We start from the raw sequence: 21,806 nt of genomic DNA on the forward strand, positions 1-21,806 counted from the left end.
TTGACTTCACACTCTGATTAACTTGAGAAGATAACCATTGCTGCCCACAGTTGATAACCGAGCCATCGAGTGTCACGCCGGTTTTGGGTCCTACGTTTGTTGACTTATCATAGTAGTAATAATTTCTTAGTGAACAATAAATCCAATCTATTCTTTGGCCGTTGTGTAAGATCTTACAAAGGATGGTGGGAACGTGTTAGGTACAGAAGAAATGCTGCTGATGCTGGAAATCCAAAGCAACACACACACAAAATGCTGGAGGAACTCTGCAGGTCAGACAGCCACCATGGAGATGAACCGACAGTCGACGTCTCGGGCCGAGACACTTCTTCAGGTCCAAATGACAGAGAGCGGGCGGCCAAAATGGTTACAGTTAAGGATGTTGAAATGAATTATCATTCACTCAAGGGCTGGCACTCAGTTCTCTTGACCCCACTCCTTTCAACCACTTGGGCTTGTCTGTCTGACCAGCGCCCTGCTCCCTCTTTCCCTTCCCCCCTCCCGCTGCCGCGATGGGTCCGGCCATTGACTCTCAAAGAAGTGCCTGACACCGGGAACTGGCATCACGGACAAGCAACCGGGAGATCTGCGGACGTCAAATCAATGCGGCGCGAGTCGCAGGCTGATGACGCCACGCAGGCGGCTGTTGGTTGTTGCTGGGAGACGGCTGGCGGGAGCGGGACCGGGACCGGGACGGGTGGCGGGGATCTGGAGGCTGCGGCCCAAGGGCGATTGGAGCCGCTGCCATGAGCCACCAGGGAGCCGCGCTGCAGTCGTACAACAACGAACTGGTTAAATGTAAGTGGGATGGGGTGACGAGGCGATGGGCCGGCGGGAAACAGGAAAACAACGGGAATAAGAGGCGCAGTCGACTGCTGGACCCTCTGCCTCCTTCGGTTATAGTAAATCTTCTAGTCAGTATTACTTTCCTCCACTTACAGTTTTATCTATCACTGCCTTAATTAGATTCAGCAACTGGGCCTTCATAGTCCACACAACACCTCAGGTTCTAATATGACGGTCATCTGATGTCCAATGGGCCTCTATTCCATAACATCATAAGACACGGGAGCACAATTAGGACATTCGGCCCGTCGAGTCTGCTCCGCCATGCCATCATGGTCGATTTATTATCCCTTTTAGCCCCATTATCCTGACTTTTCCCGTAACATTTGACGCCCATACAAACTAATGAAGAACCTATCAATTTTCATTTTGAATATACCCAATGACTTAGTCTGCAAAGCCGTCTGTGGCACTGAATTCCACTGATTCTCCACCCTCTGGATAAAGAAATTCTTCCTCATCTCTGATTTAAAGTGGCATTTTTCTAGTCTGAGCTGTGCCTTCTGGTGCTAGACTCCCCCACCTTAGGAAACATCCTCTCCTCTATCTAGGCCTTTCAATATTTGATAGGTTTCAATGAGATTTCCACCCCCCCCCCCATCTAAACTCCAGCGATTACAAACTCTGAGCCATCAACTCCATGTAGAATATTTTGGAGGACCAAGAACTCCCACCCACCCACACACAGGCATGCTTCAACCATTTTATTTCCAGGATTATTCTCATGAATCTCTGGACCCTCTCCAATGCCACCATCATTTCTAAAGTAAGACCCCGAACTCCTCACAATACTCCCAAGTGTGTTCTAATCAATGCAGTGGCATTAGCAATGATCTTTCAAGAATCAATAGATTCTGGCATTGTACCAGACTGAAAAATTGCAAATGTTACTCCACTATTTAAGAAGGGTGGGAGGCAGCAGAAAGGAAACCATAGACCTGTTAGCCTGACATCAAAAGTTGTTGGAAGCGATCATTAGGGATGAGATTACACAATACCTGGAGGCAAATGACAAGATAGGCCAAAGTCAGCATGGTTTCCTGAAAGGAAAATTCTGCCTGACTAACCTACTGCAATTCTTTGAGGAAATTACAAGCAGGGTAGACAAACGAGATGCAGTGGATGTGATGTACTTGGATTTTCATAAGGCCTTTGACAAGGTGTCGCAAAGGAGGCTGCTTAGCAAGATAAGGGCCCATGGAATTACAGGGGAGTTACTAGCGTTGGTGGAGCATTGGTTGATCGGCAGAAAGCAGAGAGAGGGAATAAAGGGATCCTATTCTGACAGGCTGCCGGTTACCAGTGGAGTTCCACAGGGGTCAGTGTTGGGATGGCTGATTTTTATAATGTATGTCAATGATTTGGACTATGGGATTAATGGATGTGTGGCTAAATTTGCCATTGATACAATGATAGGTGGAGGAGCAGATAGTGTTGAGGAAACAGAGAGTCTGCAGAGAGACTTAGATAGTGTAGGGGAATGGGCAAAGAAGTGGCAAATGAAATACAATTGTAAAGTGTGTGGTCATACACTTCGGTGCAGAAATAAATTGGCAGAATATTATATAGATGGAGAGAGATTTCAAAATGCAGAGGGACTTGGGAGTCCTTGTGCAGGATACCCTAAAGGTTAACTCCAGGTTGAGTTGGTGGTGAAGGCAGCCAATGCAATGTTGACATTCATTTCTAGAGATATAGAATATAAGAGCAGGGATGTGCAGAGAAGATTCACATGAATGATTCCAGGAATGGAAGGGTTACTGTATGAGGAATGTCTGGCAGCTCTTGGGCTGTATTCCCTGGAGTTCAGGAGAATGAGGGGGGATTTCATAGAAGCATTCCAAATGTTAAAAGCTTGAACAGATTAGATATGGCAAAATTATTTCCCATGGTAGGGGGGTCTAGGACAAGAGGGCACAACTTCAGGATTGAAGGACATCCATTTAGAACAGAGATGCAGAAAAATTACTTTAGTCAGAGTGTGGTAAATCTGTGGAATTTTTTGCCACAAGCGGCTGTGGAGGCCAAGTCCCATTGGATGTGTTTAAGGCAGAGATAGATAGGTTCTTAATTAGCCAGGACATCAAAGGATATGGGGAGAAGGTGGGGGAGTGGGGATGACTGGAAGAATTGGATCAGCCATGATTGAATGGCGGAGCAGACTGGATGGGCCAAATGGACTACTTCTGCTCCTATATCTTATGGTCAAAGCACCAATCCTCCCCCCCCCCCCCCCCACTGACTTCAGCAAAAAAAAGCATCAGCAACTTCTACCCTCCAAGCACAACTGACTGTTTTCAATATCCCGAGGACTCGGCCTAGAAGATGAGGGCCATGAAGCCTCAGACCACCGAAGGCACCCTTACCTTCTAGGCCATGTCCTTGGGATATCAGAAAGCAGCCAGTCGTGAGCCCCGGGGAGTGGGTCCCATTGCCACAGCATCTGAGTTTGAGTGTAGCTGTAGGTTAGGGTCTTCGACAGAACCCCATCCACCTTGAAAAGGAAAAAGAGAGACATTAAAGGCATAATAACATGTTTACCCTTGACTCCACTTTAAAGGGATTATGCACCTGTACTCCAAAGTCTTTCTGTTCTACAATACCTGGGGTCTTTCTGTTCAATATAAAAGTTTGACCTTGATTTGTCTTTCCAAAATGTAACACTTCACACTTAAACTGAATTAAATTCCATTTGTCGACCTACATATGAAGCTGAACAAGATCTTGCTGCAATCTTTGGTACTCCTCTGTCTACAGTATCACCTATGTTAGTGTCATCTGCAAATTTATTAACTCTTCTTCTATATTACAATCCAAGTTGTTGATGTACTGCAGCTGACAAATAACAGTGAGCCCAAAATTTCTCCTGGGACACATCACTAGTCACAGACCTCTAGTCTGAGCAAAATCACCATCACCATCACCCTCTGATTCCTACCATCCAGCCAATGTTGTATCCAGTTTGCTAGCTCTCCTTGGGTGCCCTATGATTTAACCCTTCAGAGCAACCTACAACGCTGAATGTTATCAAAAGCTGTACTGAAATCCACGTGTACCCTGTCTACCTCGTCAGCCTTCCTTGGCACTTCATCAAAAAATTCAAATTCGTAAGACAAGATCTCCCACGCACAAAGCCATAGTTGCTATCCCTAATCAAACCCTGCTTTTTCCAAATGTCCCTCAGAATGCTTTCCAGTATCCTATCTACCACAGATGTTAGGCTAACAGGTCTGTACTTACCATGTGTATCTTTACAAACCATCTTAAGTAAAGGCACAGCATCAGCTACATTGCAGTCTTCTGCATGTTCAGTGGATTCACCTCTAATTATTTTAATTTCCACAAAGCATAAACATCGAGTACTAAATGCCTATGTGACTAATGTGACACCTTGAGGCAATTTGACAAACCATTATTGCACTCCACCTATCACAGGTATGTTATTCCTTTGTTAGAGTAAACAGACTTGTTCATGATAGTCCATTTGCAATTTCCGGATGCCTAATATAAATGGATCAGGACAACTCTATTCTTGCGTTGAAGCCCAACTTGCGCTTTGCTCTCCTGTTACCTGTGATTTCAGTAATTGTTGTGAAAGGTCACCTACATGGACTGTCTGAGATCTCTTTGTCAAGAAGTCTGTGATTCAGTTACAGGGGGTGGTGTTGAGACCTAACAAGAGTAGTTGGGTCCCAACACCTCTTGCAATTCATGTCAGGCCAATTGATCTGTTACTCCCAGTTTTCGCTCTTTCCCTCTTCTTAAATAGTGGGCTAACATTTGCTAATTTCCGATCTATGGAAACTGTTCTCGAATCTGTGTTTTAGAAATCACAAACAGTGCAACCATTGCTTTCATCGCTATCTCTTTCAAAACCATAGGAAACAGGTTATCAGAGGACTTGTCACCTTTTAGTTCCAGTAATTTGTCTAATTCCAATTACTTATTGATGTGAATTTCTTCAAACCCCAGTCACTCTGATTCCATCGTCCTCCACTATTTTCAGGCTTTGTCTTCCATGAAGAATACTACAAAATATATTATTACTCACCGAGGAAGACATTCAGTGAAAGACCATTGACTTGTACTAATAACTCTGAACCTCTGTTGCCTGATCTGTTGAGAATATCCAGGAGTTTATATTCTCATTTCAGATTTCCAACATTAGCAGTTTTAATTTTAGAATACAAAATGTTTAGTTTATTTTCTGTGTAATTTCCTTATTTCTCCAATGTATGTTGTCCTTTCTCAGTCTTTGCCCACAGTAATTCTGCTTTATTTTACATATACATAGAAGCTTTGCCTATTGAACTTTAGTTTCTCTTTCCTTATCAAAGCCTCAGTTCTGCTTTTATACCCTGAGATTTTATCAATCCAAGCTTAGTCATTTCTTCTAGCAACGTTATAATTTCCTCTGATTTAATGCTATCTTTAACTTGATTGCATTGACTGGACCACTTTTCCTGTTTCTTGTTGTTTTACAGGGATATACATTGCTCGCATGTCTTAATTTTTAAAATGTTAGCCATTACGTATTTGCCAACTTATACCTTTTAATGTGCTTTCGCAATGTAGCATTGCCAACTCGTGCTTTTGTTGTTTACTATATCTGAATATAATACTAAGATTTCAGATTAAACTGCATCGCATTAAAACTTAAGACAATATTCTGTTGTATTATTAGTGTTCCCACAAGAACTTATAACATTAGTTCTTCAATTAGCTCTTTCTCCTTATGCAATACTAAATCTAAAAGAATATCTTTTCTTGTTTTGACCTAGTAAACTGTCTGACACACCCCATGAATTGCCCTTGTGACAGAGAATGCTCAGCAAACATACTCCATATATCCATCTATATATAGATCCACACACACATTGCCTTGCCATTCTGCTGTCGTGCGGAGCGTGCGCACTTCAATGTCTTTCCCAGTATATTCTAATGTATTCCACCAGCTTGGCTTTATGTTGCCTTTCCTGCCATATGCAGCAGATTATTCAATTTCCTTAGTAATGGGGATGTGTAAATGTGTGCATGTTGTTTGTGTAGTGTATTTAATGTAGATACTTTTTATTTTGTAATATGATTGAAACCACATTGTGTGGTGCAGCATATTCTAATTCATGTGTAGTCTTAAGTTAACTTGGCTAGTAATTAAAGTTGGTATGTCCTAGTGCCTAAGGAAATCAGGACTCTTTGCCCTCGGTAGGAGAGAGAGGCCGGCTGGTGGCGCAGTGACATCAGCGCTGGACTCCGGAGTGAAGGTTCCCGAGTTTGAACCCAGTTGGGCTGCTCCCGGGCACACTTTCCATCAGTGCCTGGTTGAGTGTCGAGCTCGCAACTCAGCCTCGTAAAAGAAAACAGGGCGCTGTGGGAAGGACGTAGGGGACCACTCACAGAATCTTTCCTCCAAGACAACCACTTGAAAAAATAAGTGGTCACCGAGGCTCTGGCAGAGTATGGCACACAAAAAAAAAGAGAGAGAGAGAGAGATTAGGCTACCAGGAGTTCACATTAGATAAATAGTTTGGAGCTAATTATTGTGTTTCCTGGTAGACATCTTTTTGTAAATATTGGCAATTTTCTTTTCATTATTTTTGCTAATAGATAGCTAGAGACTTTATGATCCCAAAGGAAGTTGCAGAATCACAGTAGCATCACAAGTGTAGAGGTATAAATATTAGAAGAGTAGAAAGTATAAAAAAATAAGTTACCTTAAAGAGTCTAACAGGAGAGGGTCATCACTTCCACGGCAATGGGTTGACTCATTATAAAGCCTGATCATCAAGGGTAAAAATGACCTCATGTAGCACTCTTTGGAGCAGCGCAGTTGTCTTAGCCTGTTACCAAAAGTGCTTCTCTGGTCAGCCAAGGTGGCATTCAGAGGGTGAGAAACTTTGTCCAGAAATGCCAGGATTTTCCGTAGGGTCATTTGTTCTATCACAGTGTGTTGAATATGATTCCTATAACAGAGCCAGCCTTTCTAATCAGTTTACTGAGCCTGTTGGCATTACCCACGTTGATGCCATTGTCCCAACACACCACCACATGGAAGATTGTACTGGCAACAACAGACTGGTAGATCATGTGAAGAAGAGACCTGCATACTCCAAAAAGGATCTCCGTCTTGTCAGGAAGTAGAGGCGATTCTGGTCCTTCTTGCACACAGTCTCTGTGTTGGTGCTCCACTCAAGTCCGTAAACCAGATGTGCCTGCAGGAGCAAATCGGAAGAAAAAAAACACAGTCCTCATTGAGGGGTCAGCAGTGCAAAGGGTGAGCTGCTTCAAGTTCCTGGGTGTTAACATCTTTGAAGATCTATCCTGGGCCCAACATATTGATGCAAGACAAGACAGTGTATATTTAATTAGGAGTTTGAAGAGTATGTGTACTGTGGAGATCGTTCTGATTGGTTGCATCACTGTCTGGTATGGAGACACCAATGCAAAGGATTGGATAAAGCTGAAAAGGGTTACAAACTCAGCCAGCTCCATCATAGGCACTGGCCTCCCTGCCATCAAGGACATCTTCAATAGGCAATGCCTCAAGAAGGTGACATTGATCATTAAGGACAAGTACCATTTAGGACATGCCCTCTTCTCATTGCTGTCATCATGGAGGAGATGCAGGAGTCTGAAGACCCACACTCAAATGTTTTAAAAGCAGTTTCTTTCCCTCCACCATCATGTTTCTGAACAGACAATGAACATAAACACTACTTCACTTGTTGCTGTACCTATCTATCTTACTGTAATTTATAGTAATTTTTATGTATTGCACTGTATTGCTGCTACAAAACAAATTTCGTGACATACTGTATGTCAGTGATAATAAACCTGACTTTTTCGCATCTGCCTTTACTTGGGAGACGGACACAGTCTATAGAACTGAAGCAAAACAGTAGAGAGGTATCATATCTAAATATCTAGACCATATCTAAATTACAGAAGAGGAGGAGCTTGTTGTCTTAAGAGTTAGGGTGGATAAGTCTCCAGGGCCTAACCAGTTGCTCTCCCCCACCCCCCACCCCCATAAACCTTGTGTTGGCTAGTGGAGAAATTGCAGGGACCCTGGAAGAGGTACTTAAAATATCCTTAGCCATGGGTGAGGTGCTGAGGGATTGAGAATTAGCTAATGTTCCATTATTTAAGAAAGTCTCAAGAATAAGCCAGGAAATTGAGGCGAGTGATCCCAATGTCAATGGTGGACAAGTTATTGGAAGATGTCCTAAGAGACAGTAAGTATAATTGTTAATTATAGGGCCCTGGCTAGTAATAGTCAACATAGCTATGTGTGCAGTAAGTCATGTCAAACCAATCTTAGAGTTTTTCAAGGAGGTTACCAAGAAAGTTGATGAAGGAAATCAGTGGATGGACATGGACTTAGGCAAGGCCTTTGACAAAGTCCCACATGGGAGATGTTCAGGAAGGTTTAGTCACTTAACATTCAAGATGAGATAGCAAATTGGATTCAACATTCCCAAAAAGCCAGGGAGGCAACCATCTATTACCACTCTCTGCACCAACAGACCAGCTGTGACTTGTGATGTGCTACAGGAAATTGTGCTGGGTCCATTGTTACTTGTTATCTCAAGTAATGATATAGATGATAATGTGGTGAACTGGATCAGCACATTTGTAGATGACACCAAGATTAGGGCCATTGTAGACAGCAGGGAAACTATCAAAGCTTGCAGTGCGATTTGGACCAGCTGAAAAATGGCTGATGGAATTTAATGTATTTTGAGTGGACAACCCAAAGTACATCTTACACAGTGAATGGCAGAGCGCTGAGGAGTGCGGTAGAACAGAGGGATCTGGGAACACACATCCATAATTCTTCGAAAGTGGCATCGTAGGTGCACAGTGTCATAAAGAGAGCTTTTGGCACATTGGCCTTCATACATCAGAGTATTGAGTATACATGTTGGGATGTTATGTTACAGTCATAGAAGACATTGGTTAGGCCAAATTTGGAGTATTCAGATTTAGAAATACATCAGCGTAACGAGCCTGTGCCGCCCAATTACATCCATGTGATCAATTCACCTACTAATCTATGTGTCTTTGGACTGTGGGAGGAAACCCATGCGGTCACAGGGAGAACATACAAACTCCTTACAGACAGTGGCGGGAACTGGACCCGGACCGCTGGCAGTGTAATAGCATTCGTTGGAATGGTTGGCAGACAGGAAGCAAAGAGTGGGATTAAACGGGACCTTTTCAGAATGCCAGGCAGTGACTAGTGGGGTACCACAAGGCTCAGTGCTGGGACCCCAGTTGTTTTCAATATATATTAATGATTTAGACGAGGGAATTAAATGCAGCATCTCCAAGTTTGCAGATGACACGAAGCTGGGCGGCAGTGTTACCTGTGAGGAGGATGCTAAGAGGATGCAGGGTGACTTGGATAGGTTAGGTGAGTGGGCAAATTCATGGCAGATGCAATTTAATGTGGATAAATGTGAGGTTATCCACTTAGGTTGCAAGAACAGGAAAACAGATTTTTATCTGAATGGTGGCCAATTAGGAAAAGGGGAGATGCAACGAGACTTGGGTGTCATTGAAGGTGGGCATGCAGGTACAGCAGGCGGTGAAAAAGGCAAATGGTATGTTGGCATTCATAGCAAAAGGATTTGAGTACAGGAGCAGGGAGGTTCTACTGCAGTTGTACAAGGCCTTGGTGAGACCGCACCTAGAATATTGTGTGCAGTTTTGGTCTCCTAATCTGAGGAAAGGCATTCTTGCCATAGAGGGAGTACAGAGAAGGTTCACCAGATTGATTCCTGGGATGGCAGGACTTTCATATGAAGAAAGACTGGATCGACTAGGCTTATACTCACTGGAATTTAGAAGATTGAGGGGGGATCTTATTGAAACGTATAAAATTCTAAAGGGATTGGACAGGCTAGGTGCAGGAAGATTGTTTCTGATGTTGGAGAAGTCCAGAACGAGGGGACACAGTTTAAGGATAAAGGGGAAGCCTTTTAGGACCGAGATGAGGAAAAACTTCTTCACACAGAGAGTGGTGAATCTGTGGAATTGTCTGCCACAGGAAACAGTTGAGGCTGGTTCATTGGCTATATTTAAGAGGAAGTTAGATATGGCCCTTGTGGCTAAAGGGATCGGGGGGTATGGAGAGAAAGCAGGTACAGGGTTCTGAGTTAGATGATCAGCCATCACCATACTGAATGGCAGTGCAGGCTTGAAGGGCCGAATGGCCTACTCCTGCACCTATTTTCTATCTTTCTATGTTAACTGTAGCACTACCGTGCTGTTCTGGTCATTCGTCTACAGGAAAGATGTCAATAAGACTGAAAGAGTACAGAGAAATTTACAAAGATGGTGCTGGGATTTGAGGACCTCAATCATAAGAAAAGGTTACTAGGTTAGGTCTATATTCTCTGGAGTTCAAGAGAATGAGGGTGGTTTTGATAGTGGTATTAGTATGGGTATAGATAGGGTAAGTACAAACAGGCTGTTTCTAGTGAGATTGGGTGAATCTACATCTTAAGGTCATATGCTAAGAGCAAGGTAAATATTTAAGGGAACCTGAGGGAGAACTTCACTCAGAGAGTGGTGTGAGTATGGAATGAGATGCAAGTGGTAGATTCAACTTTGATTGAAAAATTTAAGAGAAGTTTGGATAGGGATATGGAGAACTGTGGTCCAGGTGCAGGTCAATGGGAATAGCCAGAATAATAGTTTGGCATGGATTAGATGGGCCAAAGGGCTGGTAAAGTTTAAGGAAATCTCAGATTCCTGTAAATAATGGATTAAGTACAGACTATGTCTGTGTATTTTGTGAGTAACTAAAGTGTGTTTGAATAATGTCTCACAACTGCTTCTTTGGAGCAAGATGAGGGTTAAAGTTCACCCAGATCCACAAAAGATGTCTCCTGATTTTTCACACCTTTTGGTTTCGACGAAAGGTGACACCTGATGGAAATTGGACAGGACATTCCTTTCTTAATTAAAGCATAAATTGGTGGATGTTCTTCTCTTTGTAATTAAGTTTTGGCTCCAACAAACCAGGTAGGACATTCCTTTTTTTAATTAAAGTGGCTGGAGTGTCTGTCAAGCTGATTGTTCTTTTGTATCAGCGGCCTTATAAATTGTAACAGTTCTGGAAGTCGAACAGTGGACTTGTTTAAACCACCAGAGAGATGAGAACGCTTCTCACCAATGTCAGGGCCAAGTTCCCTCGCTGGCTGAGCTCGAAGAAGTAAACTGGTAAAAAGATAAAGGAACAATCTTATGTGCTGTAGTTATTTGGTCCAGCAAATTTAAGTTTACAAGAAGGGCCTGCTTCTGAGCTGTAGTGCTCTATGAATCTACTGTAAGGGGTATTTATATAAATTGAAGCAATATTTTCTGCCTTCTACTGTTCTTCAATACCAGCCAATTTGTTTCTATTTCTTATTTTTCTAAACTAGGATCATTTACTTTTGTCTTTAATTAATTTGCTAATGTTAGGGCTAACTAACTTCCTTTTTCATTTTGGCCATCTCCCCTAAAAGTTAAATATCCAAGGACATTTAATTCCCAACCTTTGTCACTTTTCAACCATGGTCCTGTGATGGCTATTACATTGAATCCATGTACTTTTGTCTGTGTGAAGAAAGGTCAAAGGAGAGAGGAGCATGGGAAAGGGGGCAGATGAGGAGCAGGAAAAGGAAGAAAGGGATGAAAAACAGTATAGCTTGTTTTCAGAAAGTGTCCATTCAGTCCTTTCAGTCTGTCACCTATTCAGTAACTTTTTTGACTGAATTATTCCATATCTCTTGACAACACTCTAGCTGGATGTTTTATTTCCTGCAATGACAGGTATCGAGGATTTGTGTACAAAGAGAGAAGAGCTGAATCAGCAAATTCTTCAGGAAGAAGAGGAAAAGAACAAGCTTCAGAATGACATCCGCATTTTGACGGAGAAACTTGCAAAGGTGAATGAGAGCCTAGCACGCAAAATGGCTACACGAAATGAATTTGATAGAACTATTGCAGAGACTGAAGCCGCTTATATGAAGGTGAGTACAAAAATTGCTCAGGTTCTTTTAATTGAAATCTTATCAATTACTTAAAATATCATCAAGATACACAGCCATGACTTTGAACACCTACTGGAAAACTAAGCTTTACGTCAGTCACCTTTCCTTTCTGCATCCATGATCATCATCCCCATAAATCACATTTTAATTTAGCAGGATCACTGAACATAGACAATGAAAACTACTTTGTGAGTGATCCTTTTTGTACCCTGGGACTGTCTGTTACACTTTTGTAGGGATGCCTAAACATTTGTGCTCGGAGAACAGAAAACTGAGCTTGTTGGCATTTTCATGGACATTACAGTTAAGTATTCGCAGTGACGTCTGATATTATCATTGCTTTTTGCTCTTTTATATGCCCTTTCTTTTGCTTTTATGTTGGTTTTGACTTCCCTTGTCAGCCAATCTTGTGTCATTCAGCCTTTAGAATACTTCTTTGGGATGTATTTATCCTGTGCATTGTGAATTGCTTCCAGAACCTCGAGGTATTGCTGCTCTGCCATCATCCCTGCTATAGTCCCCTTCCAATCAACTTTGGCCGGCAACTCTCATACCTCTGTAATTCCACTTACTCTACTGTAATTCTGATACATCTGACTTTAGCTTCTCCCTCTCAAATTGCAGGGTGAATTATCATATTAGGATCACTGCCTCCTAAAGGTCCCTTTACTTTAAGCTCCCTAATCATAAGACCATAAGACATAGGAGCAAAATTAGGCCATTCAGTCCATTAATTCTGCTCTACCATAGCTAATCCATTTCCCTCTCAACCCCATTCTTCTGCCTTCTCACCATAATCTTTCATGCCCCAATTAATCAAAAACATATCAACCTCCACCTTAAATACACCCAATGATCTGGCCTCCACAGCTGAGTGCGGCAGTGAGTTTCATAGATTCACCACCCTCTGGTTAAAGAAATTACTCATCTCTGTTCTAAAGCGACGTCTCTTTATTCTGAGGCTATGCCCTTGGGTCCTAGACACCCCGCCTCCCAACCATAGGAAACATCCTCCACATCTCTTTCAACATTCAGTAGGTTTCATTGAGACCACCTCTCATTTTTCTAAATTCCTAAATAACAGACCCACCAAAACTGCCCACGGTACTCCAAGTGAGGCCTCACCAGTGCCTTATAAGGCTTTGGCATTACATCCTTACTTTTATGTTCTAGTCCTCTCAAAATGAATGCTGACATTTGCTTTCCTCAACCTGCAAATGAATCTTTAGGAAATCCTTTGCACCTTGGACTGTTGAATTTTTTCCCCATTTAGAAAATAGTCTATGCTTTTATTCCTTCTACCAAAGTACATGGCCATACAGTTCCCTATGTTGTATTTCATTTGCGACCTTTTATGCTCCTGAACACTAAGCTCTTAAGTTTTGGCCACACAACATCAGTAGATAGTTTCAGTGTTAATGACTTTGTTATAGTCAGATCCCTTGCCTTTTTAATTCTTCCTTCTACAATCCTATGTTTTCTTGCTGATGCCCTTCCCCTGTAGCAGTTAAATGCACTGTTCATTGCCATTCCCTGTTTGAACAGATCCTGGAAAGCTCACAGACACTGCTGACTGTTCTGAAGCGGGAAGCTGGAAGTCTGAGTCAAGTCAAAGAGAACAGAGATGAATGACTCCTGATTTTTCTGCAGTCAACTTCAATCACAACAGTGAGAAATGTCCTCAACAGATGCCTACTGTACAGTTTCAAACAACACCTTTATCAGGGATTTTTGATTCTTCAAAAAATGACTTCTTTGTAGTGCCGCATTGTAATAAAGTATATGGAGATAGAAAACATGGATTATTTAAATATATCATTATAGAGGGTGATTGGGAATCCTTCCAGCACTAGAAAGAAGTTTACCTGCCTTTTATGGTGAGAGGAGGGATAGTGATCCCCATTTTCTGTAAGTTTTATCATTTGAACTCCCCTGATCACTTTGGCATTGAAGGAAAATGCTGTGCTGTGAAGGAGAAAGTTAACAGGAATAGCTAAAGTCTGCAGGCATTGGCCACAAAAATCTTCGTGCAGTCATACGTTTTTCACTGCAACATCTATAGACAGACCAACTGAGTTCATACTTAAAGATTTAGTAAAAGCTTTATTTCTTAAATTATTGTAAGATTTTGTGAATAAAACATGCAGGTCAGTTTATATGCTTAAAAGCCGCAGCCCTTTACTTCCATTATGAACAATCCGAAAGCAGGGGCCTTACATTGACATCATTACATCAGACTCTGTCTCTTAAAGTGAACACAATTCAAAGACTGCGTTTATCAATTATGTAGAGCAGTTTCTGTTATGAACAACAACGTGTCATCTGTCATCCACTACATTACCCTACACAGCAGCCCCCACCCCAACCAGAATTCACCAAAACTGGCATTGTGAATGAGGCTGGAGCTGGGGTTCATTTGAGTAACAGCAGGTGATTCTGGCTCAGCCAGGAGTGTGCTAACACACTCGAGTTCATATTCTGATGCAGGGGGTATGTTAGTGAAAGCATCCAGGTCTTGGTGGGCCGGTTGTAAGGCAATCTACAGAAATACATTCAGGTTTGCCTGTCCAACCTACAATAATCTTTCCACCACATTCCAAAACGGGGAACGGACTATCATTAGGAAGCTTGAGTGGGTGTTGATATCCATCACAATGGACAAAAACAAACAAGGTCAACTGGAACCCAAGGGTGCTGTTTCCATGATGGGAGGTAAGAATAGATGTAAAAGAATTGAGTTTACTGAGGAGAGCAGAACACTTGAGATGCCAGCCATGTGGTTGTGGAGTCAGGAATAAAATCACCTGGCACCCGTAGTCCCATAGCACACCAACTCAGCTGTGTGAAGGACTGCAGGTCCTCTTTTGGAACTTCTGAGCCCCATCAGGATCCACGGGAGATGACCATGCCAAGACTCGTCCCACATGAGGGTCCTCAGAGCAGCCTTTAAGGAATAGTGAAATTGCTCACACAGGCCATTGGACTGCATGTGATACGCTGCTGTGATGCAATTTATCATCAAGATTCTGGGCCATTGTGCCCCAGCGGGGACCACAGTCAGAAGAAACATCAGACGGGGTGCAAAACCGAACAACCCAGATGTCAATGAATAGCCGAGCCTTGTCTGCAGTCATCATCAGCGCTAGAGGGACAACTCTGGCATCTACCTTGATAAGGAGATGCGTGGAACTGCTGTTGGGAGGTGAGGGGAGAGGGAAAGCAGGGGAGGACCAGCCAGGTCCACAGTGATGTGATCAAACCATAACTCAGGAACCTCAAAAGGTGCCGATGGTGCCAAAACATGGTTAACTTTTGCCCTGTGGTGCACCTGTTCTTGCCAAATCAAATCCTATGGCCAGTTCTCTCAAGCTCCTTCTCTTGCCATCTCCCACCAAAGAAGACCTTGACCCACCTTAGTGTCCTTTGTAAAACCTCTCCCCCAGCATCCTGACTGGATGACACATTCCTAAGCATCCCTTACCTTTAATAGTAACTCAAACAGGCTGAAAGCAAAACAGACAGCTCTTACAGAACTGCTAAAATGAAATACTTACAGCATAGCACAAAAAATCTGAACCAGGCCATTACACAAGAGAGGGGCAACAGCTCCATGTTAAGAATAGTGCATGCATGGAATGAGCTGCTAGAGAAAGTGATTGATTTAGATACAATAACAATGTTCAAAAGACAAGTATGTGGTTAGGAAGGGTTTACAGCAGGGGTTCCCAGCCTGGGGTCTACGGATCTCTCAGTTAATGATGTTGGTCCATGGTATAAACAAGGTTGGGAACCCCTGGTTTAGAGGGATATGGGCTAAATGGGACACCATAGTCAGTACAAATGATTTGGGCTAAAGGGCCTGTTCTCCTGCTGTGTTACTATGACTAAAGAAGTGCATTTGAAAAGCATATCCTGGACATAACTTAAAGCTACTAAGCATTACATATGTTCAGTGGCTGGCTAGAGAAGCGTCATTGAGTATCTCAAATTACAATGGAGTGCAGATTATTTGATAGGGAGTGAGAAGATCATCAGGAACCTTAATGTTTGTGCTGTCTCTCTGCAAGAGCAATGGAACTAGTCCCCATGGCTCTATTGATTTTTTTCCCTCAAATACTGATTCATTTTATATTTGAGAGCCACAGTAGAAACTGACCAGTCAGACAGGCAATGGACTCCAGATGCTGGGTAGGCATGTGCTCTTGTTCTCACTGAAATGGTCCAGGGTATGAATTTCTGTGACTATGGTCCTGGTAGAACTCACTGGATGTGGTTATACAGATATGAGAACAAAAAAGGCCCTAGAATCACAATCTCTTTTGAATGTTACAGCCAAATCTGCCTCCAGCCCAATAATGCATTCCAGAACCTAACTACCTACTCTGTAAAAAATTTTCCATTATCATCTTTGATTCTTTGGGCAATCACCTTCCTTCATTTTGTATCCCAGGTTCTTGACCATAGGGGATCTCTACTGCTTGAAGTGTGGGAGAATGAGAAAAGTTTATAAAATCCCGAGGAGGATGAATAAGGTGGATGGTCATAGACTTTTCCTCAGGGTCCAAAACTAGAGGGCACAGATACAAGATAAGAGGGGAGACCCAAGAGCTTTTTTTTATACATACATACACACGCACACACACACACATAAACCTCTCACTGGGGTCGTGTGCAAACTTGGCTCAATAGTTAACTGTTAACAGCCACTTAACCGCGGTGAGAAGGCCACCTTTCATAAATAATATGCATCTAGGGTTGGTATGATTTGGGGTTCAGCTAAGCAGGAACCTCATGATGTTCCAATTTAAGGAACTTTGATTTGAGTGAATGCTGTGTAAGTACTGTCCGTCCACAGTTATCAGTTAGCAAGAAATAACAGATTGTACACCGCATAAAATTATAAAGTATATTTACTAATTTCAGTTTATCAAACAGTCATTAAGAGAAAAAAGAATTAAATAAAAGTGCCCATTACAGTTAAACGTACACATAACCATTGGAGCTCATCTCTTCCAAAGCTGGGTATAACCGTTACTCATGGCATTGAACCCTTGGTCTGCGTGAAAGCACCAGCCACAGTCCAAACTTCCCTTAAAGTCCATCTCAAACAAACTGGCCCTCCTCCTTGGAGCCATTCATCTACACCAAGCACTTCTTGCAGTGGGGGCTCTCTTTCCCACAGCATTCTGCTGCATCTTCCCTTCCGTTCTGCTCTGCCAGAGACCCCAAACCAGAGTACTGTCCGTCGCAAATCTCTCTCCACCCCTTTCTCTCTAGAATTTCCTCCAGATCCCATCATCCTGTTTGGCTGACACAACATTCAAAAGTTGAACAGCAGGGCTTCTTATCTTCAACTGAAACCAAAGCATTCTACCAGCAGGACACACTGCTTTTGCAGAAAATTGATAAAATGAAATACCTGCGGCATAGCAGTAGAAATCTTAATCAGGGCATTATATACAGAAGTTAGCGAGTTCCTGAGATGAGTTGTCAGAGGAAATTATCAAGGCAGGTACAATTGCAACATTCAAGGTGCATTTGCATAGGTACATGGAGAGGAAAGACTTGGGTGGTTATGGGCCGAACAGGCAATTGGGATGAGCAGGAAGGATGTTATGGTTGGCATGGACCCATTGGGCTGAAGAGCCTGTTTCCATGTGTTGTATTACTTTATGACTATGACTTAAATAATTTCCCATTTTTCCAGCCTGCAAGGCCTTCATCACTATAATACGGAGGACCTGAGCTGGACACAATATTGCAGACATGGATAAACCCAGTGTTTCATGTACTGTATTCCTTGCTATTATACTCTATAATTCATCAACTACACCATTTTGTCAGCCTAACCTGCAGTTTTCAATGTATTTCTTTTACCAATGTGACCTCTTCATAATCACCTTTTCTCATCTTCCATGCAGAAAATAAAACTATTTCTCAGCATTAAATTTCATCTGCCATCTACCAGTTAGTGTGTCCATATCTCCTTGAAGTCTCTTCCCATCCTCAGTTTAACAACCGTCCAAATTTTGTGTCATCTGCAAATTTAGAGATAGTCGCCCACATACCGTACCTAACCAAATAATGAATTTATATAACTAAAGGCAATGGTCTTTATCACTGGGTCTTGGGAAACTCCACTTTATGCTCACTTCCAGAAAGTAATAACCTTCCCCATTATGTCCTGTTGCAGAGAATGAAAAATAGGCCACCACCCCTTTTACTCCAGGTCTTCACCCTGAGTAAGTCTACAATGTGGTATCTTACTGAAAGATCCACATCAAACATACACATTTCACTCATTGATCTCATCAAACTCATATTAGTTTGGTTAAACTTGATTTGTCTTTAACAAATCTTTATCGGTTTTTGCTAATCTATCCGAGTGAATTTTTATTATTACTTCCTCCCTTGCTTCCCACGACAATCTGAAATTCAACTCATTACATCTGAAAATGGCATCACAGGCAGACAGTGGTGAAGATGGCATATAGGAACTTTTCTTCATTGTTTGGGGCACTGACTTTAAAACTTGCCAAAGTCATACTGTAGCTGTATGAAATTTTGGTGGCAAAAGAAATGTTGTGTGCAGTTCTGGCTGTCACACCACGGGAAGGTTGTGGAGGCTTTGGAGGGGGTGCAGAAAAGGTTCACTAGGTTGTTGCTTGGGCTGAAGTGTCTTAGTTTCAAGGAGAGATTGGAGAAACTTGCACTGTTTTCTCTGGAGTGCTGAAGGTTAAGTAACCTTATAGAAGTACAGTAATGAGAGAAATAGACAGAGTAGATACGAGATATTTTCCCCAGGGTGGGAATATCAAATACTAGAGAGCATAGGTTAAAGGGGAAAGTTTATAAATGTGCAAGGCAATTTTTTTTCCCCACACATAGTGGAAGGTGCCTGAAATGGAGCTGCCAGGTGAGGTGGAAGAAGCAGATACAGTGACTGTGTGTAAGAGGCTTTTAGGTAGGTACATGAATATGCAGGGAATGGAGGAATATGGTCCAATTGCAGGCAATTGGCATTAGTTTACTCTGGCATCATGCGTGGTACAGACAGGGTAGGTTACTGTGCTGAGTTGTTCCATCCATAGCAGATGAAATAACCATTTATTCACCTGCATAGTTCTAGTTCTAGCATATCCAGAATCTCAGCGACATCTCTCTTTCTGAATCTCCATCAGCACCTCTTCCTTCATAAACATGATATAAAGTACTCATTTAGATCTTAGCTGTTCCCTCTGCCTCTGTGATAATTACGTTATTCTCCCTGATCAAACTCCCTTACAACTCTTTTGTAAGAGTTTGTTTGGATTCCTTTTTATACTTGCTGCTAGTCTTTTTTTTCAGGAACTCCTTTTCCCATTTCCTTTATTGCTCTTTTAAACCCTCTATAATCAGCCCTATCCTCCCTTGAGCTAAAAACTTGGCATTTGCAATGCTTCTTTAGTTATCCTCCGTTTTACTCTATTCATTCATCTGGGAAGACCATAAGACAAAGGAGTAGAATTAGGCCGTGTGGCCCATCGCTCTTTTTTTCCCACTCCTCACCCCCATTCCCTGGCCTTCTCCCTGTAACTTTTGATGCCATGTCCAACCAAGAATCTATCAACCTCTGCCTTAAATACACCCAATGGCCCGGCCTCCACAGTGGCATGTGGGAACAAATTCACCACCCTCTGGCTAAAGAAATTTCTCCACATCCATTTTAAATGGATGCCCCTCTATCCTGAGGCTGTGTCCTCTTGTCCTAGACTCCCCTACCTTGAGGAATATCCTTTCCACATCTACTGTGTCTAGGCCTTTCAACATTCAAAAGGTTTCAATGAGATCCCACTCCCACCCCCCCCCCCATCCTTCTAAATTCCAGCGAGTACAGACCCAGAGCCATTAAACATTCCTCAAATGATAATCCTTCCATTCCCAGAATCACCCATGTGAACCATCTCTGGACCCTCTCCAATGCCAGCACATCTTTTCTTAGATGAAGCCCAAACTGTTCACAATACTCAAGGTGAGGCCTCACCAGTGCCTTACAATGCCTCAGCATCACATCCCTCCTCTTGTATTCTAGACCTTTTGAACTGAATGCTAATATTGCATTATTGCATGGGAACTCTCACTTTAACTCCTCAAAACTATTGAAACAATTCCATATTAAAATTACAAATGAGAAAATCTGCAGATGCTGGACATCCAAGCATCACACACAAAATGCTAGTGGAACATCTATGGGGGAAAAAGTACAGTCAACGTTTCAGGCCAAAACCCTTTGGCAGGACTGGAGAAAAAAGGCTGAGGGGTAGATTCAAAAGGTGAGGGGAGGGGAGAGAGAAACGCCAGGCGATAGGTGAAACTTGAAGGGGAGGGATGAAGCAAAGAGCTGGGAAGCTGATAGGTGAAAGAGACTGAAGGCCATGGAAGAAAGGGGGGGGGGGGGTGTAGGAGCACCAGAGGGCAGCAATGGGCAGGGAAGGAGATAAGAGGGTGGACAAGGGAGAGTATAGGCATGTGAAGGCATTACTGGAAGTTTAAGAAATCAAATCAGGTTGGAGGCTACCCGAACAAATACATTTGTTCCCCCTTTTTTCTTCCATGCCGTTGTCTCTTTCACCAATCAACTTTCGAGCTTTTTGCTTCATCCTTCCCCCTCAATGTTTCACCTAGCGTTTCTCTCTCCTCGACCCACCTTTCAAGTCTACTCCTCAGCTTTTTTTCTCCAGTCCTGCCAAAGGGTCTCGGCCCGAAATGTTGATTGTACGTTTTTCCATAGATGCTGCCTGGCCTGCTGAGTTCCTCCAGCATTTTGTGTGTGTTGTTCAGATTTAAATGGTTCAGTTATATTTTTCCAGCGCCAGATCTGTATTCATCCCACTGAAACAGGCACATTGGGAAGTACGGTAGCATAGTGGTTAGCACACTTTACAGTACCAGGGACCACAGTTCAATTCCCATTGCTGCCTGTAAGGAGCTTGTACATTCTTCCCGGATTTCCTCCGGGTGCTCTGGTTTCTTCCCACAGTCCAAAGATGTATCGGTTAGGTTAATTGGTTGTAAATTGTCCTGTGATTAGGCTAGAGTTAAATTGGGGAGCACGGTTCAAAGGGCCAGAATGGTCTATTCCACGCTGTGACCCATTTCCAATTGACTTTTAATTTTGGACTGGCCTGTATCCATTCCCATTTCACTTCAAAATGATATAATCACTGTTTACGATATGTTCTCCCGCTAATGCATACTCTGCTTAGCCTGGATCATTTCCAGAACTAAGTCCAGCAATGCCAGCTTCCTTGTTTGGCCACAGAAGTACTTACTAAGAATATTGTCTTGAACACCTGTCAGAATATTTTCTCCTTTTTCTCTTAAGCTGCAATCTGCAAGCCAGACAGCATCTGTAGAGAAACGTTTGAGGTCAATAACAAAATCATTGATCTGAAATATTGTCTCTGATTCTGTCCTGACATGCTGCCTCACTGGTTGTGAGTATGGATAGATGTGAAGGTAGTTTGGGAGCACATCTTCAGCTCTGTTGCTGTAATATTGTTGGGTTCAATTAGTCTGTCATAACCAGTGCTGTCAGCTACTATTTCACATTATATTGGCTTAAGATTGACTTTATGTTGTGGAGACCTTGGGAAATGTCATCCACTCAATGAAGACATGGTGGACTGAAGAGCTTGTTCCTGTGCTTCAACTTGCTTTTTGGCATTCATGTCCTCATTCATTGATGACACATATTTATAGATCCTCCTGTTGCTTATTTGCCACCACAGTTCATGACTCTAACCTGATTATTTTGGTCACAAGTAATTAGGGAAGTGAGTTAAGGAATGTCAGATGGAACTTAACTCACACAGGTGCAAGATATGACCATGCGATTCAAGAGCATAATTAGGTCACTCAGCCTATCAAATCTGC

At 42.6% G+C, this 21,806-nt stretch overlaps 1 protein-coding gene across 1 annotated transcript; it reads left to right on the plus strand.

Annotated features, from left to right (window-relative positions):
* The first annotated feature begins 612 nt into the window (after positions 1 to 612).
* ssna1 (Sjogren syndrome nuclear autoantigen 1) lies at positions 613 to 14,047 on the plus strand. The gene is made up of 3 exons (XM_059994388.1): positions 613 to 798; positions 11,671 to 11,870; positions 13,437 to 14,047. Exons 1-3 carry the CDS (start codon positions 747 to 749, stop codon positions 13,521 to 13,523), a joined length of 339 nt encoding a protein of 112 aa, XP_059850371.1. The 5' UTR covers positions 613 to 746; the 3' UTR covers positions 13,524 to 14,047.
* Positions 14,048 to 21,806: the final 7,759 nt, after the last annotated feature.

The sequence above is a fragment of the Hypanus sabinus genome, chromosome 18 (genome assembly GCF_030144855.1).
Source record: "Hypanus sabinus isolate sHypSab1 chromosome 18, sHypSab1.hap1, whole genome shotgun sequence".
NCBI classification, from domain to species: domain Eukaryota; kingdom Metazoa; phylum Chordata; class Chondrichthyes; order Myliobatiformes; family Dasyatidae; genus Hypanus; species Hypanus sabinus.

What these genes read in the sequence shown, in the direction of transcription:
- ssna1 (XM_059994388.1), top strand. Translation starts at nt 747, where the DNA reads ATGAGCCACCAGGGAGCCGCGCTGCAGTCGTACAACAACGAACTGGTT. An exon ending in CAACAACGAACTGGTTAAAT is followed by an intron (nt 799 to 11,670) that starts GTAAGTGGGATG and finishes CTGCAATGACAG; the next exon opens with GTATCGAGGATTTGTGTACA. An exon ending in CTGAAGCCGCTTATATGAAG is followed by an intron (nt 11,871 to 13,436) that starts GTGAGTACAAAA and finishes CTGTTTGAACAG; the next exon opens with ATCCTGGAAAGCTCACAGAC.